At 44.4% G+C, this 21,165-nt stretch overlaps 1 protein-coding gene across 4 annotated transcripts in view; it reads left to right on the plus strand.

Moving 5' to 3' along the window:
- BCL11A (BCL11 transcription factor A) overlaps nucleotides 1-20,362 on the plus strand; it is a 71,908-nt gene extending 51,546 nt beyond the window's left edge. Inside the window, exons 3-4 of one of the 4 annotated variants that reach the window (XM_068153258.1) lie at nucleotides 10,164-12,043; nucleotides 19,791-20,362. In XM_068153258.1, the coding sequence (XP_068009359.1) occupies nucleotides 10,164-12,043; nucleotides 19,791-19,892 (1,982 nt within the window). In that variant the 3' untranslated portion in view covers nucleotides 19,893-20,362. Of the gene's footprint in view, nucleotides 1-10,163; nucleotides 15,014-19,790 lie in introns of those variants that run through there. The other 3 variants (XM_068153256.1, XM_068153257.1, XM_068153255.1) reach the window with 3 other exon arrangements.
- Nucleotides 20,363-21,165: the final 803 nt, after the last annotated feature.

Below are 21,165 nucleotides of genomic sequence, written 5' to 3' on the forward strand. Positions count from 1 at the left end.
AGTATCAAATACTTTTCAGCTTTACGGATATCTCAGCAGTGGAGGGAAGACAGAATAACTGGAGAAGACTGGACAACTTTACAACACCTTTTGGTCTGATTTGCAAAGCAAGAGGGAAAACTGTGTATCCTCAGTTCCACTAATGCTTGTGCAAGTTATGAAACTAAGTGTCGTAGGATCTGGTTCAGTGCTTGCTGTTCTTGCAACTCCATGATTACATTGAACTTGCTCAGGGACAGAATAAACCTTTGCCTTCCTGGGGGATGATTTGCAGGCAGAGGTGTCTTTTGGGGGAACCTGCAGTTCCTCTGACCCACTTTGTCAAGATGCTTTGCTGCTGGCTAAACAGTATTAATTTGAAAGCAAGAGGAAAGGGAGCCAAAGGGGGAGTCTGGGAAAAAGCAGAGTCTGAAGAGGATCCATATTGGGAAAGAGAAAGGTAGAATAAGGCTCTCAAGGTCCATGGGTGAGGGGCTGGGGCTTTTTGGTTCCACCAACACCCTGCCTGAGGCATTAGCGATAGCAGAAGAGAAGGGGATGGAGAAGGGACCCTGTAAGAGCAGCATTCTGGCTTCGCACCTGAGAGGCTCTATTTGTAAGAGATGCCTTTGTGTACAGTGTGCTTTCCAGAGCAGCTTCCATGACATGCCTTCACCTGTGCAGGGTGATGGTTGAATGACAAAGTACCCAAACCATGATACAAAACAGGCGAAACACCCCACCGTTGGCACCATTGGACTTTGGAGTCATGTGTCACATCTTACCCCACACCAGAAAGGATGACTTGAGATGTCATGCTAGAGTATCTCCTTTCTTTCCTTTGCAAGAAACTTTTTGAAGGGGATCCTGCCTTTTCTTCAGGTGCTGCCAGCTGGGGAGGAAACAGTGAAAAAGGAAACAGTAATTAAACATAGGTGTATGAGAGTGATTTAAACAATTTGGAAGCTCTTTGTATCTGTGTCATTACAACACTGCTTTTGAAAAGTGTAATAGTGACCTGGTTGTCCCAGGCAGCCGCTGGATAAATGTGTAAGTACAGACCATTGGAACCAGGTATTGTTTGCTGAAGAGTCAGGTTGGCTTTGAGAAGGCCTTGATGCTCTTTTCGGGGCAGGGTTTGGTTCTCAGTTGGTCACAGGCTGGGTGGACTTTTCAGAAGGAACTTGGTGCCAGGTACATCTGGAGGAACTGATTTAGCAGGTGTCATCCCAGTGATGCCGCTCCTGTGTGAGCCCATTCGCTTACAAACCCTGTGCTTGTGCTCAAGAGACGTTGCCTGGGAGAGCCTGGGAGAGGTGAGCAGGTAACCCTGCACTCTGGGATTTTGGTTACTTGGTCTGCTGATATTTTTAGAGGAATGAGATGGTATCAGTAAGGAGTTCCTCCTGTAGGGCTGACAACATTATGTAGTTCATCCTTTAGGTTTCACTGTTGGTGTTTGAAGTTGATGGAGCTACTACCCATACAACGCTACAGCCTACATTACCTCTGTGTCTCCATCCATGTAGTGTTATTATATAGAGTATATTGGTGTGTGTAATCAGCCCTTCTTTACTTGAAGGATTTCCTTTCAAACTTCATTCGAAGCTGAATTGAAAGCACCACATTGTTTTCCAATGGCAGGTCTCTTCTGCTCCTTGCTAATCAAACTGCAACAGATTTTCACCCCCCTTAAGTTTTAAAAAGCACAAAATCAGTCACAGCCTGATACCTTACTTGCCAAGTTGGAGCTTGAAGCAAGTTTTCTTGGTGGCCAAATGTAATTGCATTGCACATGGTGACAGACGTTGAGGTCAGGCCGATATGCCTGGCAGTGCTGGCGTGCTCCGGTGGGACCTCAGCACCTCATCCCTCTCCAAACGGTGTGTTTTGTTGGTTGTTAACAAAATGTATCTTGGTGAGACAATCTAGGTGCTAGGAGTTTGGTTCTGCTTAGAAGAATGAGTAAACAAACAAAATGAAGGGTAAAGGTTTAAAATGGGAAGAGGGCAGATTAGGTTAGACATTAGGAAGTAGTGAGGGTGGTGAAACATCGAAACAGGTTGCCCAGAGGAATGCCTCATCCTTGGAAGTGTTCAAGGCCAGGCTGAATGGGGCTTTGAGACGTGGTCTAGTGGAAGGTGTCTATGCCTGTGGCAGGAGGATTGGAACATTATGGTCTTTAAGATGCCTTCCAACATGAATAATTCTATGATTCTATGAAAACATGTTGAGGCTATAACCAAAATGGTCATCCATGAAGTTTGCAGTTCTCCTGCAAGGGCCTGATGTTCTTTGGGATTTCCATGTTGGAATCCTCCCTATTCCCACCTGCATGCCATGCAAGGATGCTGCACATTGCTCTTCTGCAGGGAGAAACTGGCCTCCCTGCATCCATGCCTTCCCACTTGCTCTTTCCTGAAGCTCAAAAAGCTTACACTGTGTTGAAACCTGAGCAGTGCTGCAAAACATGAAGAAGATTTAGTTTTGGCAGAAAAAGGTGAATTCCTGGAGTTTCTAACTCCAGTCTGAGTCTTTGAATGTGGCAAGGCAATGACAGCTGTACCTTTATTTTTATTATTGATGTTGTTTGGGTTTCTTGTTGAAGTTTGCATGTTACTGTTTTGGCCCTGTTCTTCTTTAAAAGAGGAGCTTTTAAAAGGAGTTGTGACAAAAAAAAGTGGCATTATTGAGGCTCAGCTTAGAAAATGTTTTGCCAGTTTTATTCAAATGATTTCAGGGAGTTGTAATATGCAGGAAAAAGAATGATATTTAGGCATATCAGTAAGTCTTGTGTCAAGAAGCTGTAGATAAGGAAAGGCTGGTAAAGACGGCAAATGGGGAGCTGAGAGTCCCACAAAGCAAAAATTCTTCTAAATTTTTGACATTTTCACAACTGAGCTGGTGCCAGGACTCACTGTCAGCTCTGTTTACCACAAAATGGGCTTGATTTTAAGAATTTTATTTTTCAGATGCACAACAGCAGTGTTGCTTCTTCTTCTACAAGCAACCCTGTGTCACTTCCTAGAGAGTTTGGGGGCCATTTTTGTTCTTCAGTGTTTCTGAATCTGATTCATCTAGTGAAAGGGAGATAAGGTCAGAGAGAAAACCTCCTGTTGTACATAAATGCAGCTAGTGCTGTTATTAATTATTATATAATTAATATGACAACAACAGTGACAATGCTGATGCTAACAGTAGTAAAAGCTACTTATAACTGGTTAAAGATGAACCAGGTTAATAAAGCACTGAAGTACTGAGAGGAGGAATTAGTGCAAGAAAGAAAAAATGTGTTCGGACAGTTAGAGTTTCCCATCTAAACTTAAGCTACCAACCAACAGGAAAAGGTGAGTCATGCCAAAGCAGCTGTTTCTTACAAGGGAGAAGTGGGCTGCTTTGAGCATGGAGTGGATTCACGTACCTCCTGGCCCTGTGATGCTTCCTGTGTCCCAGCCATTTAACATTTCTAGTTTTCAGTTGAACGGAATTTCAACAGTATGGATTTCCAAAAGAGAGAAGGAGAAGGGGAAAAAACAAACAAGGGAGAAAGAGATGTGACAAGCCAGATGGAGAAGAGCTGAATCAAGTACAACTAGTAACAATTAGCTCAATTTTTTTTCTTCCTCCCCTTTAAATACCGTAAGAACTCCAAATTTATCAGTCAAAAAATCAAGCAGTCAGTTGACATTAAAGCTGAACAAAGAAGATCCTGTGTTTGATTCAGGCTTTCCCTCTGATAATTGTTTGGTGGCAAGGAGAAGAGAGGAGGGTGTTTACTACATGTTGTAGGTATTTGAGTTGCTTTTAACTTCTGTTCTCTGCAGTTTGATAGCAAAAGGCATGTATATGCCCTGTAGATGCAGGTAGCTCAAAGACATCTTGGCTTTTCCTAAACCTGCAGGTTTTTTTGGGGAGGGTCAAGGAGAACACACGAGCTAAGCCACCAGGGGTGGTGGTGCTGACTTGTGAAGCAATGCTGCTGAACTATCTAGGCAGGGAGGGACAAATCTGTTGTGCTCAGAGATACCTCTGACAGGGTGATTTCTGCAAGAGAGTAAATCTGCAGCTGTGAATGAAATCCTCGTGAACATTTTGGCATATGTGCAGTCACTGCTTACACTGCTGATTTTTTGCTGGAAACGCTGAGAAAGCTGGGGTGTCTCTAACGCTTCATGTTTGTGTGTGGCCTTTACAGTGCCCTGTGGTAAAATACACCTTATATTAACCTTTTACTCCTTAATCTAATGGCTCTTCCTCAACAGTGTCCTGCACCATGGACTGCCTGTTTTGGATGGGGGCACTGAGAGTTTGCTGCATGGGGTATTTCCGTGTCACTTTTCCGTAGAGCACTGCTGTGTCCAGCAAGCAGCTTTCCTGGATCCAGCCCTGACTTTTGAGAAACGAAGGAAGCTCTTCCAAAGCACATTGGCACACTCATGCAGATTATTCCATTACTCACTTGGCAGTGCCTGAACTTGCATGCCTAGCTCCAGAAATCCATTTATTTTTATTTTTTTTCCCCTCCCAGCAGTGGCATCTATGTGACAGCTTCTCCTCCCAGCTGGTCTTCTCCCCAGCATCTTGTCTGGCTTTGCTGCTTGTGGATGTGGACATGGTTGTGGGTCTTGCTTGGAGCCAGCTATATTGTGCCTGGAGGCGTTGGCTTGCTTTTGGTTGGACTTTGAGCCCGCTGGGTGTATCTGTGAGCACAGCACAGAAGAGCCTTTTTTTTTTAACCATTAAAAAAGCCCTTTATGCTGAAAGCAACCATCTCTCCATATTTTACTGAGTAATTGTGCCAACTGCCCTTAAAGGCACTCAAATGGCAATATCCATCCCACTTATTTGTTAACATTTTTCGGATCAGAAGCTAAATCTGCCACTTGTGTGTCACTGGATAAACTGCTTCTTTTGGGGGCATGGCAGGCAAGAGCAGTTCTGCTGATTTTTAGGCAGAAGCCAATAACTTGAGAAACACTAAACACTGGTGCTGTAGTGAGATGCTGTGCCCTGCCACTGGTCCTTTGCCAGCTATGAAAAGGAATAAATACATAGCAGTGGGTGAGACCAGTCAATTTTCATATTGGCCCCACATCTTTATTTGGTACAAGGTATCCCCATGTATTTTCCCTCAGGGTAATTTCCTAAATGTGGGGAAAAGGAGCAGTAAAATGGACTGGGAGGAAAAATGTAAATGCAAAAATGCTACTGGTAATTGGAAGCTATTTGTAAAGTGTTGATGAGCTGCCCAGGAAGGAGAAGGCAACTTTGGCCCAAATCCAAAAGCCACTTCACTCGCTTCAGTGGTGAGATGAGATCAGCAATTAGATATTACAAAAATCAATATATGACAATTAAAAAAATTGAGAATGGATAGCAATCAATCATAGGGAGAAACTATGATGGGTAGAGAACTAGTGAGGGAAGCTGAAGATGCTGAGGAAAACTTGAGCCTGGCATGGTCTGGGAGGAGAGCTGATCAGAGTCCTAGAGAAAAGAGAAAACCTTGAAGTAACGGATAGAGAAAGAAGTAAGGTAGAAATGTTTAATGAGTATTTGTGTTGTAGACCTGGAAAACAGCAGTGTTATGTGAGTGATGACATTTTTTCTAGCTCATTAGTAGCCAAGAAGGGTTTTATACAATAGAAACAAATATTTTCAAATGAAAAGTCCCTGACAGCTTGCATCCAAGAATCTCTAAAAAGTTGACATGTGATGCTGGGTTTAAATAAAGCTTATGGACTGGGAAAGTGCTGTCAAGAACTGGTCAGGGTAACCATGGGAGAGTTGGCAACACTTTACTTATCTCTTCTGGGCAAAATAATTGAAGAGCCAATATAAGATTCAATTGATAAAGAATTAAAGGATAGAAATATAATTCATGCCACTCAGGTTAGATTTATGGAATATAGATCTTGTCAAATAAACCTGACTTCATTCTTCCAGATGACAACTGCGGTTGATAAATGTAGATGAAATAGACTCTGCAAGGTGCTGGATGTGGCGCTGTGTGACAGCATATCAGGAGACCAAGTCCTGGGTGATAGAGCTGGCACAGATGATTCAGAGCTGGCCAAAAGTTTTGGGAACATGGGCCCTTGGTTGGAGAAGCAGGAATGGAGATCAGCAGGGACTGATGGGAGCCTCAGTGGTGGTTAGCATGTCATTGGTAATCTAGAAATGAATATGCAACTGTGGCTAATTAGCTGGGAGGATGGGTGAGGAACAATAGGGATAGGTTTATAGTGTGATCTGGGCATGTTGGGAGCATAGTTGGGTACTGCCTGACATGGTCTTTGGCTAGAAGAGCAGAATTTGGGCCAAATGGGCCATTTGGGATATGCTACTGCAGAAGGCAGCAGCTCTGCAGGAGGCTTAGAGGAAAGCCAACTCCTGAGCATAATGGTAGGGTGAAAGGACTAGGCTGGCCCCTGAGTAGTGGAGGATGATGGAGGGGTAGCTTCAGGATGGAAGCATAACAAAATTTCAAAGTGTGCTGTGGTGCATGGGGTGGGGGTACATTGCATATCAAAGGGCTTTTCAGTTTATTGTGCCTCCCCCCTCCATCCCCCCCAACAGTGAAAGAGAACAGGTAGAGATTGGAGCCAGAGAAGTTCAGGTGGACCCCAGTATCTGTGAGTGTGGTTAGCTGTGAGAACTGACTCTGGTGGCAAACAGTGCGTGCTTTCCTTGTATTCTGAGCTGGTTAGAATGATTTTCACTGGTATTTCATGCTTTGCCCTACAGAGGATTTGTGGGGCTGGAGGAGGTGATGCTTTAGCCAAAGACATTGTGTTGATCATGATGGTAGGACAGCTGAGAGACATGTATTTCAGGAACGCTCAGAGTGAGAGCTGGTGGCCTCTTTCGACATGAAGTTGTTCAGTGTGAGGCAGCTGAAGATGCAGGTTCCAGCTCCTGCTAGTGGCCCAGGAGGGCTGGTTCAGTGGAGACTACTTGGCGTTTGGATCTGGGGGATTCCTACTATTGTCTTGGAAATCAAGTGAACTCCACCGATGGTGTCACAATGCTGCTTTGAATAACATTGCCCTGTTCCGACACATTGCCCCATGAGGCACAAAATGCCCTGTGGAACCTTCTCCATCTCTGTCCTTGGCCAGAGCCAGCTACTAGTGCATCATTCTGATACGCTTTTCTTGCTTTACTGTGGTCTTGCTCAGATGCTTTAGCTTTAGTGGATGCAGAGGGTAGTTGTCCATAGCTAGGAGACATTAGTGGATCCACGGCCTTTGGGTCCTGCAATCCTGCCTGGTTTCAGGGGGTACCTGAATGCCATACCACAGCATGGTGGTGGGGCATGAGGAAGGAATGTCCCTTAGAAAACCAGGGGCTGCTGCGACAGTGTAAGGACCCATCTTGCCACTGGCAGGCAATGTGTGGATAAGTGCCATAATTCTTGCAGTTTGGCAAGTCTGCATCAGACTGGAACGTATCTCTAAGTGGTGATACGGTCAGTCAATAGCCTTCATAATTAATCAAGCACTAATAGACAAATTAGAAATCGCGTCTCTTCAGAACAGGAGGTGGAAGCGAACGGCTGCTGAATTTTAACTGTTTCGCTGCTTTATTTTATTTTCTGGTTTTAACATTGCTCCCTTGAAGATCATGGGCTGTTTAGGGAAGTTTGGTGCATAAACATGATTTTAAATTTAAATGATTATCTCGATTACCAAGTGTGATGGTGGACTGAAAACTTGTTTTTCCAGGCAAACAAATGAAGAATAATACTGCATTTCGCACTCCACTAAATCAATGTAGCCCTAATTTTGTCATGCAAGAAATCAATTCTGGTCCTTATAAAAGTCAAAGCTGTTATGAACAAAGTAATTTTGCAAATTATGGCAAGTAACACATTTATTGATGACTGTAGTTTAGGAATTTAGAATTCGTGAGCGCTGTAATATACTAAGGGCCGTACTGGCAGGAGCTGAGTGAAATACAGATTATATGGTGAAACTGTAATGCGTCATTTGCTATTAGTGGACTGGTAATAATTACCAGTTTCAAAGCAGCTTTTTCCATGTAATCTTTAGTCTCAGTCGTAACAGCCCTTCTCATTGACATTATGATTACACGAGCTGCCCTTATGATCTGGAATATCTAGTTGATGGGAATACTAAAATGTGGTAGTGAATGCTCGATGTTGTATCCTCATTATAAGATAAAATGCTATTTTCTCTGACCTGATGTCTAAGGTAGAGAGGCGAGGTAGCATTACATTGTTAGCTCCTACTGTGGTGTTAAAAACTTCCACTTCATTATGGTGAAGCAAGATGAAATTTTTCCATTTAAGATTTTTTTTCTGAGCTCACAAATGAGCATAGGTATGTGAAAGTCCAATTGAATTTCCCTCTAATTCGAGCAGATTTAAAGTGTCTATCTACGCTCACATGCCTACCACTACCACATACTAAACCCCACAGTGCATTTTATCTCAACACTGGCTCCTGTTAAATATTATTCCAAGGGCTTTTAAAGTGATTAAAGTGTTAAATGCCTTCTGTGGATGATATAGTCTTGTTTTAGTTGCCCGATCCAGCTTCTTAAGCCAGATGTAGGATAATGCAGAGCTGGGAGACAGGGAAGAAAGCTGCCTCTTTTGTCCTCAAATCACCATTCAGCTTGCTGGAGAATGAAAATGCCCAGATGAAGCTTGTCTTCCTCTCATCCTGAGTGAGATGTGAAACAAGACAAGTGCAGGATTTTCTTTCCAAATCTTTGGTTCAGAGAAAATGATGTTTTCTTTCTAAATGTGCCTCATTTGTTTTGACTTTCCCTTTTCTTTACATGAGGTAAACTGGGGAAATCTAGTGGGGGCAACCCTCAGTGCAGCCTGTAAAGAAATTTACCCAGGAGTGGTTCCTGTGGAGCTGATGCCTCATGAAGTAAATTTTGGGTCAGGGCAGGAATACATGTTGCAGGCAGATAAAAGGTGCCCTTGATGGACTCCTCAGCAAACCTCAATTTTTTTTTTTAAGTAACACTAACCAGCAGCTCCATGAGAACTGGGCAGGACTGGAAATGAAATGTTCTCTTCCTCTTACTTCCAGTTTCAGTTCAGCAGCATTTGCTAAAAAACCTCCGTAGGGGGATGTAGAAGTGAATTATCTGCAAAACTGAAAGATCAATAAAAGCTCACCTTCGCTATATCTCCCACCACTCTTTCATGAGGGCAGGCCTCAAAAAGTTATTCATCCCCCTTGTTTTGCCATATATTAGGAGGGACTGCTCTCTGCTGTCATTATTAGCTGGCTTTTGTTTAGTTATTTATTAGTTGGTTGCTCTTTTATAATGTCCGTGTTATCTCCAAAAATAAATTATCATTAAATAGAGTTAGCTCACTACTTGCCAAAGTGGCATTTACCATCCTCAGCTCCTTTTCAGCATGAGAGAAATAATACGACTCCATCAGGGCATTTGGCCAGGCCTCTTGGCCTCTCTCCAGCTCTTTCCCTGGCTGTGCTGCTGCTCTCTCTGCCTTCCTCTCTCTCTGTTCCATGCTCTGTTTTATTGCTTTTTTTCCCCTCCCCCTGCCCCCAAGCTGAATCTTTGCTAAGGCACAGGACATGCTGCCTAATTCTGTGCACATTATTAGTCTTTCAAAATAAGGAGGCTAGCAATGTGATGATGCCCAGCTTGGTAGCAGTTGTGTTGCTTTGGATTGCAGCTCTGAACCCAAGTATGGGGTTTTATACAGTGTTTTTCAGAAGGAGATATATTTATTATTTAATTTATTTTTTATTGTATTGTATTTTGCTTTATTTTACTTTATTTTACTTTATTTTATATTTATTTTCTTCCCAATATAAATGTTAGCAGCCTCTTGCAGCATAACATCAACTGGAGTTGCAGCTGGCATCAACTGACATAAACTTTGTTTAATACCTTTTTTTTTACTGCAATTGCTTGATGGGGTTTGGTTTTGAAGTCTGGGCTGGGGATGATGGGAGGACATAGGTGCACACTGGGAGGGTTTGGACTTCCCCACTATGCCCCTTGCCTCCTCCCATGTCTCCTGTCCCCTGCCTATGCCTGAGCTGGGATATTCCTTCTCCAACTCTCAGCTGAGCACCCTGGAGGAGAGGAGCTTAGGCGGGGAGGTGAGCTCTCGCCCTGCTGGTGGATGGCTGGAGATTGACGCTGCTTGTTGTGTTGTTTTGCAGGTAAAGACGAGCCCAGCAGCTACACATGTACGACTTGTAAACAGCCTTTCAACAGCGCCTGGTTCCTCTTGCAGCACGCACAGAACACGCATGGCTTACGGATCTACCTAGAAAGCGAGCACGGCAGCCCCCTGACGCCACGGGTTGGTATCCCAACAGGACTAGGTGCAGAGTGTCCTTCCCAGCCACCTCTCCATGGGATTCACATTGCAGACAATAACCCTTTTAACCTGCTCAGAATACCCGGCTCGGTCTCAAGGGAGGCGTCGGGGCTGGGAGAAGGGCGTTTCCCACCCACACCGCCCCTCTTTAGCCCTCCCCCAAGGCACCATTTGGATCCGCATCGCATTGAGCGCCTGGGTGCGGAAGAAATGGCTCTGGCCACCCATCACCCTAGTGCCTTTGACAGGGTGCTACGACTGAACCCCATGGCAATGGAGCCCCCCGCTATGGATTTCTCCCGGAGGCTGCGGGAGCTGGCTGGCAACACCTCCAGCCCACCCTTGTCCCCAAGTCGGCCCAGCCCTATGCAAAGGTTGCTGCAGCCCTTCCAGCCTGGTAACAAGCCCCCATTCCTGGCCACACCACCTCTTCCTCCTCTGCAGTCTGCTCCTCCTCCTTCTCAGCCACCCATGAAGTCCAAGTCCTGTGAGTTCTGTGGGAAGACCTTCAAGTTTCAGAGCAACCTGGTGGTCCACCGCCGGAGCCACACTGGAGAGAAGCCCTACAAATGCAACCTCTGTGACCATGCCTGCACGCAGGCCAGCAAGCTGAAGCGCCACATGAAGACACACATGCACAAGTCCTCCCCCATGACGGTGAAGTCGGATGATGGGCTCTCCACTGCCAGCTCCCCTGAGCCAGGCACCAGTGATTTGGTGGGCAGCGCCAGCAGTGCCCTCAAGTCTGTGGTGGCCAAGTTCAAGAGTGAGAATGATCCCAACATGATTCCTGAGAATGGAGACGAGGAAGAGGAGGAAGAGGAGGAAGAGGAGGAGGAGGAAGAGGAGGAAGAGGAGGAGGACTTGAATGAGAGTGACAGGCCGGACTACGGCTTTGGGATGAGCCTAGAGGCAGCCCGCCACCACGAGAACAACTCACGGGCTGCTGAGGAGGGCCGGTCAATGCCAGATGTCATGCAGGGCATAGTCTTGAGCTCCATGCAGCACTTCAGTGAGGCCTTCCACCAGGTCCTGGGGGAGAAACACAAGCGTGGCCACCTCCCCGAGCCTGAGGTGCACAGGGACACTTGTGATGAAGACTCGGTGGCCGGCGAGTCTGACCGCATCGATGAAGGGGCGGTTAACGGCCGGGGCTGCTCCCCAGGGGAGTCTGCCTCGGGAGGCCTTTCCAAAAAGCTGCTTCTGGGTAGCCCCAGCTCCCTGAGCCCCTTCTCCAAACGCATCAAGCTGGAGAAGGAGTTTGACCTGCCGCCTGCTGCCATGCCCAACACCGAGAACGTTTATTCCCAGTGGCTGGCGGGCTATGCCGCCTCCCGGCAGCTGAAGGACCCCTTCCTCAGCTTCGGCGACTCGCGACAATCGCCCTTCGCCTCCTCCTCCGAGCACTCCTCGGAGAACGGCAGCCTGCGCTTCTCCACGCCGCCGGGCGAGCTGGACGGAGGGATCTCAGGCCGCAGTGGCACAGGAAGCGGAGGGAGCACCCCCCATATTAGTGGCCCGGGCCCTGGCAGGCCCAGCTCAAAAGAGGGCAGACGCAGCGACACTTGTGAGTACTGTGGGAAGGTCTTCAAGAACTGTAGTAATCTCACCGTCCACAGACGGAGCCACACGGGCGAGAGGCCGTATAAATGTGAGCTTTGCAACTACGCCTGCGCCCAGAGTAGCAAGCTCACCCGGCACATGAAAACACACGGGCAGGTGGGAAAGGACGTTTACAAATGCGAGATTTGTAAGATGCCTTTTAGCGTGTACAGTACCCTGGAGAAACACATGAAAAAATGGCACAGTGATCGAGTCTTGAATAACGAGATAAAAACTGAATAGAGGTATATTCGTAACAACCCCTGCCCCATGCCCTATACCCACCCCCATCCCTTCTCCATCCCACATCCCTGTAGGTGTTTTCTAGTTCCTTGTGATGGAAATCGTGGAAGCTAAGGATATTTGGAAAGTGCTTGTCACCAGCACACCTTGTTTAATTTCTTTTTTGTTCTCACCGTTTGAATGCATGATCTGTATCGGGGCAATACTATTGCATTTTACGCAAACTTTGAGCCTTTCTCTTGTGCAATAATTTACATGTTGTGTATGTTGGTTTTATTTTTTTTTTTTGTTTGTTTTGTTTGTTTTGGGTTTTGGTTGGTTTCCTTGGGTTTTTTTTTTGTTTGATTGTTTTTTTTTTCCCCTTGTTTTTTTTTTGTGGTTTTTTTTTTTGTTTATTTCTTTTTTTTTTCTCTTATTAGACAGCATGTATGGTATATTTTGGCTGTTTAAATTGTCCCTGATTAGTTGCTGAGCAAACAACGTCGCTGTTTCCAGTTCCGTTCGGAAAAAAAAAAATAGGAAAAAAAAAAAAGATCAGAGAGAAGAGGAAAAAAAAAAAAAAAAGGAAAAAAAAATCAAAACAAAACCAAACCCAAGAGCAAACAAAACCGACCATGCTGCATACATCCTATAATACATATCATGTACACTTTTGTTTTGTGACGTACGAACGAAAACACACTTTGGGTAACCCTCTATGGACAGGACCGATAGCACTGAAGAAGCATTGCTTTAGCTAAATTGCTTTCTTAAACAGAATAAACCCACTGATTGGAGAAAAAGGATAAAAAAACACAGCTTTAATTGGGAGGTAACTGACCACCACCAGTCAGCAAGAAGTAGATTTCTTTTAGCATTTGGTTTAACAAACACAAACACACACACACACACTCAAAGACATACAAAATTAATCTGAGTGCCTTGGATCTGTCGTGGCCAATGCCAGTGGCTCCTTTCTGCTCGTCCTCCATGCGTAGCTCGTCTCCACGTCGGTGGCAGTGGCGAGCTGCTTCTTCCCAGCGAGTGTGCGAGTCTGTCTCGTGTCCCTTACAACGCCGGCTACCTAAGAACGAAGAGGAAAGAGAAAGCTAAAACAGAGAAAGAAATTTTCCTGCTCAGTCCTTTTTGATCATAATTCTTCCCTGCCTTTTATTATTATTTTCTTTATGTTTAAAACCAAACTGATCATACGAGTCTAAAAACCTGCTTCTCTTGTGGAGAGAGCTTAAAACAAAATACAAGACCGTACCCTTCCTCCACCCCTTTCCCCCTCCCTGCCCCCCTTTTATTTCCCCTCCCTATCGATGATTAAATAGAATGTGAAATGTACAGAGGCCCTTCAACGCCATTAAATACACAAGTAAGGAAATCCGTTTTGTGACGAATATTTACTTTTAATAATATCTTTTTATTGATTCTGGCACCAAAACAAATAAATCCAGAGCCACTTGGTTGTCAAGCTGACAATCAAATTATAAACTTTTAAGATCTTGTGTATACCATATAAAAAATAAAATAAAGACTGGCAATAATATTTTACTGAGTGTATCGGCTAGAGGAGCAAAACTCTAAATAAATGGTGATTTATTAGCACAACGTGGTACTGTTTGCCATTTTAAACTATAACAGATGTATAAGCTGATATCGACACAGTGGCAATTAACTATGAACTATTAAGACTTGCCTTTAATGTGATGCTTGGAAGAAGTGATGGAGAATTAAAGATAGAGGGATTAAAAAAACAAAAGCAAAATGAGTATCAGTATCTGTCTGTGCTCCCTAAAAGTTGTCCATTTCTTCCCTCCCCTTTCCCCTGCCCTGCTCTGTGTGCTATTTGTGTTGACGTGGAAGAAGATTCCTTGTTTTATTCTTAAGCTAGCACCCGCCCCAGTTGGTGTTCAAATAGCACTTGACTCTGCCTGTGATGTCTGTATCCTTTCTTTAATCGAAGGTACAGAGGTTGAGTATAAAATAAGACTGCTCAGATAGGACAATTAAGTGCACTGTACAATTTTCCCAGTTTACAGGTCTATACTTTAAGGGAAAAGTTGCAAGAATGCTGAAAAAAAAACAACTACAAAACCAATAAAAAAAAAAAAAACAGAATTTTGTTGAGCATAAGAAAAAACAACCAAACAACCCCACAAACTTTGCCAGCCGTTTACTTGACTAATGAGCTTATCTTCTCGGACGTGACATTACAGCGCTGTGAATGGAAACAGACTTTACACTCTACATAAAATGAATGATTTGCTTTTGCTCCTACCGTGCAAGGAATTTTTTTTGTACAAAAAAAAGAAAAACAAAGAAAAAAGAAAAAAAAAAAACAAAACCAACTTTTTAAAATATAATGTTAAGGAAAAAAAATTTTTTTTAAGGAGAAAATTAAAAAAAACAACCCCAACCTTGACACTTCATTATGTTTAGAGGGAAACTGTATTTTAGGGTTCATTGTCTTGGTGGTGTACAAGACTTGGTTACTCATTTTAAAATGGTAGTGGAAATTCTATGCCTTGGATATAAACAGCTCTTCAGGTTGTATAAAAAAAACAAAACAAAACAAACATGCATTTGGGGAAAGGTTTAAGATTATATAGTACTTAAATATAGGAAAATGCACACTCATGTTGATTCCTATGCTAAAACACATTTATGGTTCTCTTTTTTCTGTATTTCTAGAATGGTATTTGAATTAAATGTTCATCTAGTGTAGGCACTATAGTATTTATATTGAAGCTTGTATTTTTAACTGTTGCTTGTTCTCTGAAAAGGTATCGATGTGTACCTTTTTTTGGTAGTGGAAAAAAAAAACAAACAAAAAAAAAAACAAAAAACAAAACAAAACACACACACAGGCTGCCACAGTATATTTTTTTAATTTGGCAGGATAATATAGTGCAAATTATTTGTATGTTTCAAGAAAAAAAAAAAACCCAAAAAAAAGAAGGAAAAAAAAAAAAGACAAAAAATAATAAAAAGACAAAAAAAAAAAGAATAATAAAGTGTGACACTGGGCAGATCCAAGGCCATATGATGGCTCTCTGGGGGGAAAGCTGTTCAGATGTCACGCTGCTGGCCGTCACAGAGGGGTGTACATATCTTTTTTTTTTTTCGTTCTTTTTTTTCCTGCTGCCATACTGTATGCAGTACTGCAAGCTGATAACGTTGGTTTGTTATGTAGTGTGCTTTATGTCCCTTTCCTTCTATCACCCGACATTCCAGCATCTTTAACTTCATATGCAGTAAAAGAAAGAAAAAGAAAAAAGCTTAAAAAAAAAAAACAACAAAAAAAAAAGGAAAAGGGGAAAAACAAAACAAAAAAAAAAGAGATAAAACCGTTTTGCAGTTTTTTTCATTGCCAAAAACTTAAATGGTGCTTTATATTTAGATTGGAAAGAATTTCATATGCAAAGCATATTAAAGAGAAAGCCCGCTTGAGTCAATACTTTTTTGTAAATGGCAATGCAGAATATTTTGTTATTGGCCTTTTCTATTCCTGTACTGAAAAGCTGTTTGTCATAACTTGAAATTTTATCTTTTACTATGGGAGTCACTATTTATTATTGCTTATAGTGCTCTGTTCAAAACAGAGGCACTTAATTTGATCTTTTATTTTTCTTTGGTTTTTTTTTTTTTTTTGGGGGGGGGGGGTAGGGGTGGGGAGAAGATTTTTTTGTTTTTTTTGGGGGGGGGTTGGATTTTTTTTTTGTTTTTTCTTTTTTTATTATTTGGATGACCAAAGGTCATTACAACCTGGCTTTTTATTGTATTTGTTTCTGGTCTTTGTTAAGTTCTATTGGAAAAACCACTGTCTGTGTTTTTTTGGCAGTTGTCTGCATTATCCTGTTCATACACCCATTTTGTCCCTTTATTGAAAAAATAAAAAAAAAACCTTAAAGTACAGTGTCAGCTTCTCGTGTCCTCATTTGACACACGCTGTAGGTGGCTTCCAGCAGCACGCTCTAGGAGAAACGGGTGTTGTGGGGTGCACGCTCTTAACCCCGCGGAGTGCCTGCCGCCTGGAGCTTATCTTTAATTAAGCCAAGGAAGAGGATTTTTGGGCTAATGAGTTAGCTTGATGGGGCAGTGGAAAGCATTTGCAGTCTGGACCTGTAGTTTTGGGGTTGTGTCTTTTTACCTCGCTTAGTTGAGGACTAAGCGTGACCCTCCCACCCTGATAACCAGCAACATCTCTGGCTTTCACTTAGCAGCCTCTCAGTCTGCGACGGGGATTTCCCCATTTGGCAATGCTTTGGCAGGTGAGCCAAAACCACTCTTCTACAGCCCCTCCTCAAGACTCCTCCATCCCTGGGCAGTTTTGTGGGTGTGTGGGGTGAAGTTGGCTGCTGGTGTGGGCAGGAGCTGATTTCTCTTGGCAGGGGGGAATACGCGTCGTGGCTCTGGGATGACTGATGCCCAAAGCTCCTAGCACCAGGAGCTGGGAGCTCCCTTTCCTTCTCCCGTGGGCTTTTTTCCCTTTTATTAATTCTACCCCCCCCCCCCCATGGGATTCACAGGTTTTATGTGCATTGTCTCTAAAATCCAGACTCCAGGTCACCTCCCCAACTCCCTCCTCAGGGGTCTGTATATGTTGTCAGTTTGACAAATACTGCATGTTGCAGCATCTCTTTACTTTATTAAAGCACGTACCACTGTGATACTGTCTCTTGCTGTTCCTAGTGTAATGGAGTTAATACTTTTTTTTATTCCTTTTTTTTTTTTTTTTTCTTTTCTGTAAAACCTTCGAATTGTTCTGTTGTCTTTTTTGTCATGGCACTGTTTGTTGCCTGTATTTTGCCCAGCGCCTTCTGAAGGGGAAGTTTGGGATTGAAAAAAATGCAGAAATACATCATGTATTGAAAGAAAAATGAATTTATTTCCTTAGACAAAAAGAAATAATAAAACTCCATTTTAGTCCTGGGACATGAGTAGTGAAGGTTGCATTGTCTGAGTGTGCAGGGGGTCTAGAAAAGCACTGGCAGCATCCCCTACTTGTGCTCCCCTTCACCAAGCTAGTATCCCCCGGTTGTCTCCCAGGCAGATGCCATGCCAAAGCCAGAGCTGCACAGATGCCCCTGCTGCTCTCTCGCAGACCCCCAGCACAGTGCAGGGGAGGCAGGGTCTGGTCCCAGCACACTGGGCTTGAGGTGAAAGGGATGGATTCAGTGACCATTCCTGGCAGTGCTGGTGTATGCAGGGAGTGCTTTGCTGCTGCCTTGATGACACAGCTTTTGATCCTGTGCCATGAAACGTCTGTATGGATTCTCCCTCACTATTTTTGTTGGTGGCTGTTCCACTGTGCTTGAGATGTTGCCTAGAGGACTTGTGTTAGCTGGTCTGCCTGGGATTGAGTGTAGCCTGGCTGTCTTTTGGAGCGGGCGCTGAACCCTATGTCTTATTCTACAGCGGCTGCTGTTCTACTATCTATACTATGTCTCACATACAAAATAATCATATGTACAGGCAAATATACAGGTATCTGTATACAGGTCTATGTGTGGGCATCTCTAGGTAGATCTGGGCTCCATGCACTGCTGCAAGGTGGAAAGCATACAGCAGTTATTTTTCTTTTCAGTTGTGCAGCGATGAGTTTGTTTTACAGGTTTCAGCTAAATGAGCCCTTCGGGCGCTGCACTGCCTTGCGACTGTGCACGTGGGGCTGTGACAGTGGCTTGGAGAAGCTTCAGGAGTAGCAGCCCTGACAGTGGGAGTTGTCTCAACACCATCTGGCCAGTGAGAGTGTAGCTTGTGAATGACAAGACACTTTCACCTCAACACCAAATTGCTAACGTGATCCTTTCTGCCAGTGGTGATGAATTCATAGCACGATGAACCCATTGAAATGTGTTGGGTTGAGGCATGGATGCCTGAGGCTCCTTTGTGTGTTCTTGAGCTGCATTTAGTGTGTTGCGCATGCGTGACCCGTGCTCCCTAGAAATTTCTCTTGTTTCTCTCTGTGGAAAAAGATGTCTCAATAAATGAGAGCGATGTTTGGGTAACAGCGTTACTGTTGTTCAAACATCAAACTCTATCAACTTTTGAGGAGGAACTTGTTTTTATGGCACAGACCCCTTTGCTGTTAGTTTTTAATCTCCTCCAAATTGAATGATTAATGTAGTGAAGGCATTGAAGCAGTATCCAGAATTTAGGCTACAGATGTTTCATATTTATTATGTTCATAGTCAATTATTTGTAATTAAATATTCATAGTTAGATAAATACAGGAACGAGTGATACCATGTCTTTGCCTGACATTCAGGAGGCTTTGGTGTATCTGATGAGATAGAATTTTGGGGTTTATCTAAGTTCAGGGTTTGTACAAAAAAAGGAGATACCAGCCACTCTTAGCTCTCTCCCTCTTTTTTCCTTGTATAAAGGATGAAAACCGTTTTGGAGGGTGCATGGGCAAAGTTGTAGTACTGACTTGGACTGTGATGCTGGCTGGAGGGGCTGTTTGCTGAAGTCACAGAAGAGCCACTGCTCCTTGGACCCAGTTTCAAACTAGCTTCAGGGATACAGGCATAGAGTCCCCTTCTTGCCATGTGGCAGGATGCACTGGTCCCTGGGTTTCATTCCCCTTGGTGGGATGTAAAATTTACAGCAGCATTGTGTTGATAAGGCTCCTGGCTGGGGTGGCTGTGACACTCATGTCTTCCCTGAAAATCTCAGTCAGTTTTAAGGTCAGCCTGAAGTATGTGGGGCTCAGACATCAGCAGTAATGAGCCCTATGTGGGGACAAATCAGACATGCGCTCTTGACTTTGGAGGAGCCACTCCAGATTGTATCTGGTGAAGATCTGGCCTAGTAGCCACTTAGTTTTGATGGCAGCTTCCACATAGCCCTTCAGTCACTCTGTTAAGTATTAATGAAGCAATTTCCATAGAAACAGGCTCACCAGTTGGGATGCAGAGGTGGATTTTGAGCAGTGTGCTGATGATGCACTGGCCTCTCCGCCTCTCCGCCTGCAGGGTAGCCCTTAGTCTGCCATTTGGGCTAGTGCAGTGATTGGTGATTGGCCTTGAGCAAGGGGCTTACAGCCCCTCTTGTGCTCCATGTGAGCGAAGCCAAGGACGTTTGCTGTCCTGGCATTCTGTTTGAGTCAATGGCAAGTTGCCTGCTCACCTGGCTGGGACTTTGCATCTCAAGCTTTGCGGCTGCAGCATGTTGCATGCCGTGTGATATCCAAGGTGTAATGAGTTGGGGAGAGTCCTCTATGAACCACCTGCTTCATGGTGTATTAAAAGTATCAATAGCTCTAAGAGGGTCTGTGGCACCATGGGTGCTGGGAGAAGTCCCCAAATTTGGGGAAAGAATAGGTGGAAATTTTCAGACAGGCTGGCTTGTTCCTTGCCCAACCAGAGCTCCTGATGCTGGTTCCTCAGTAAAGCCCAGAGGATTTTCCTCCTAAACAATCTCTATGGTTCCTGTGTGGTGCCAAGTGATGCCAGATACAGGAGTGTGGCCTGAGAGAAGGAAGGGCTCCGTCCTGCTGTATCTCTTTGCAACAGCTGGATGTCTTAGTTGGAAAAAAAAAAAGACAAAATCACATAAAATAAGAGAATGATTCGCACCGAGGGCCATGTCACACCTGTTCTTTCCTCTGTCCCCATGCTCTCTGTAGGTTCGGCGTACCCCCCCAGCTGGCGCAGTGCCCAGGGAGCCCCGGACGTGTGGCAGTTTTCGGATGGAAGTTCAAGAGCACTTAAATTCTGAAAGGAGATGAAGCTGGGGCGAGTGGCTGGCAGCATCTCAGCATCTGGAGGTGGCCTCTGTCCTGCTGGCTTGCCGTGTCCCCGGGAGAGCCTGAGAAGTCACCTACTGAAGGCAGCGCTCCCTGGGCTCCTCTTGCCTGCAAGACTATCGTATTTATATTTTGTAATAGAGTACAAAACTTCTTTGGGGTTGGTTTTTTTTTGTTTGTTTGTTTGTCCTTTTTTTCTTCCCCCTCCCCTAAAAACAACAAAAAAAAGCAAACCCACCCACCAAGGTCAAGGGCTTATTGATGGCTTCAACCAGCTCCTTTCTCTGTGATAAAGACTGTTTCACTTTTGTGGACAACCTGGCCCGTTGCTTATCTCCATGATGTGCCGTTTCTTGGGAGGTACATGTAATGTGATGCATTAAAAATAAAACAAAACACAGTGTAGGTCTGTGGGTGGGTGGGAAATTCCCATAATAAATGTTGGAGCTTTAGGTTTTGTTTGCTCTGTCGTTAATTTTTAATGCTAACAAGGGCCACGCGGCCGGTGTGACTTTGTGTTACCATATTGGCTGCGGAAAACCCGAGTGCTGAGTTTACAAAGAGAAAGCCAGGGTTGGTGTCTGTGGAGGGGCTGCACAACAGTGCTAGACCAGTAATTGGCCCTGTGGCCACAGTACCCCAAGTTGTAGTGAACCCCCAAAGGCGTTCAGTGATGCTGAGGTGGGGGGTGTCTCCCAGCTCTCCTCCACCTCCTGCCTCCTCTTGATGAATCCTGGCTGTTGTATTGCATTTCTGCTGCTAAACTACATACTTTTGGGGCTGGTGGGATCCATAAACATCCTTTAGTGTCCGTCCAAAGACAAGTGAGGTTGGCTGCCCAGTTTCAGGAGGATCCATAGTCTTGTAGTGGAGTCGATACTAGGGGATGCAGAGCCCTTCCTCAAACTGGGGTACCAGGAGGAGTTGCTCTCAGGTTGGGGTCTTAATGACTTCCACTGAGCACTCCAGCCTTTGCACAGCTTTCCCCCCTCCCCCGCCTCTTGCTTGGAGCCAAGAACCCACTCAAGGAGTTTGCTGGTTCAGAGCCCCAGGTACTTTGCTAACAGAAGATGGGTTAAGTGCATGCTTGTATGCTGTCTCCGAATGGATTTATAGGCTGTAGCTACTCAAGACTGTGCTGGCGAGCAGGAATGGACCTTATTTGGTGAAAGGAATCAGCTGGGTAACGAGTTAAGATGCTGGCTGGCTGTGTCAAGCTGCCAGGACACCCGCTGCTGGTTTCAGTGGGATGAAG

The sequence above is a fragment of the Melanerpes formicivorus genome, unplaced genomic scaffold (genome assembly GCF_026170545.1).
Source record: "Melanerpes formicivorus ecotype bairdi unplaced genomic scaffold, bMelFor1.0.p_v2 SCAF_25, whole genome shotgun sequence".
NCBI lineage: Eukaryota > Metazoa > Chordata > Aves > Piciformes > Picidae > Melanerpes > Melanerpes formicivorus.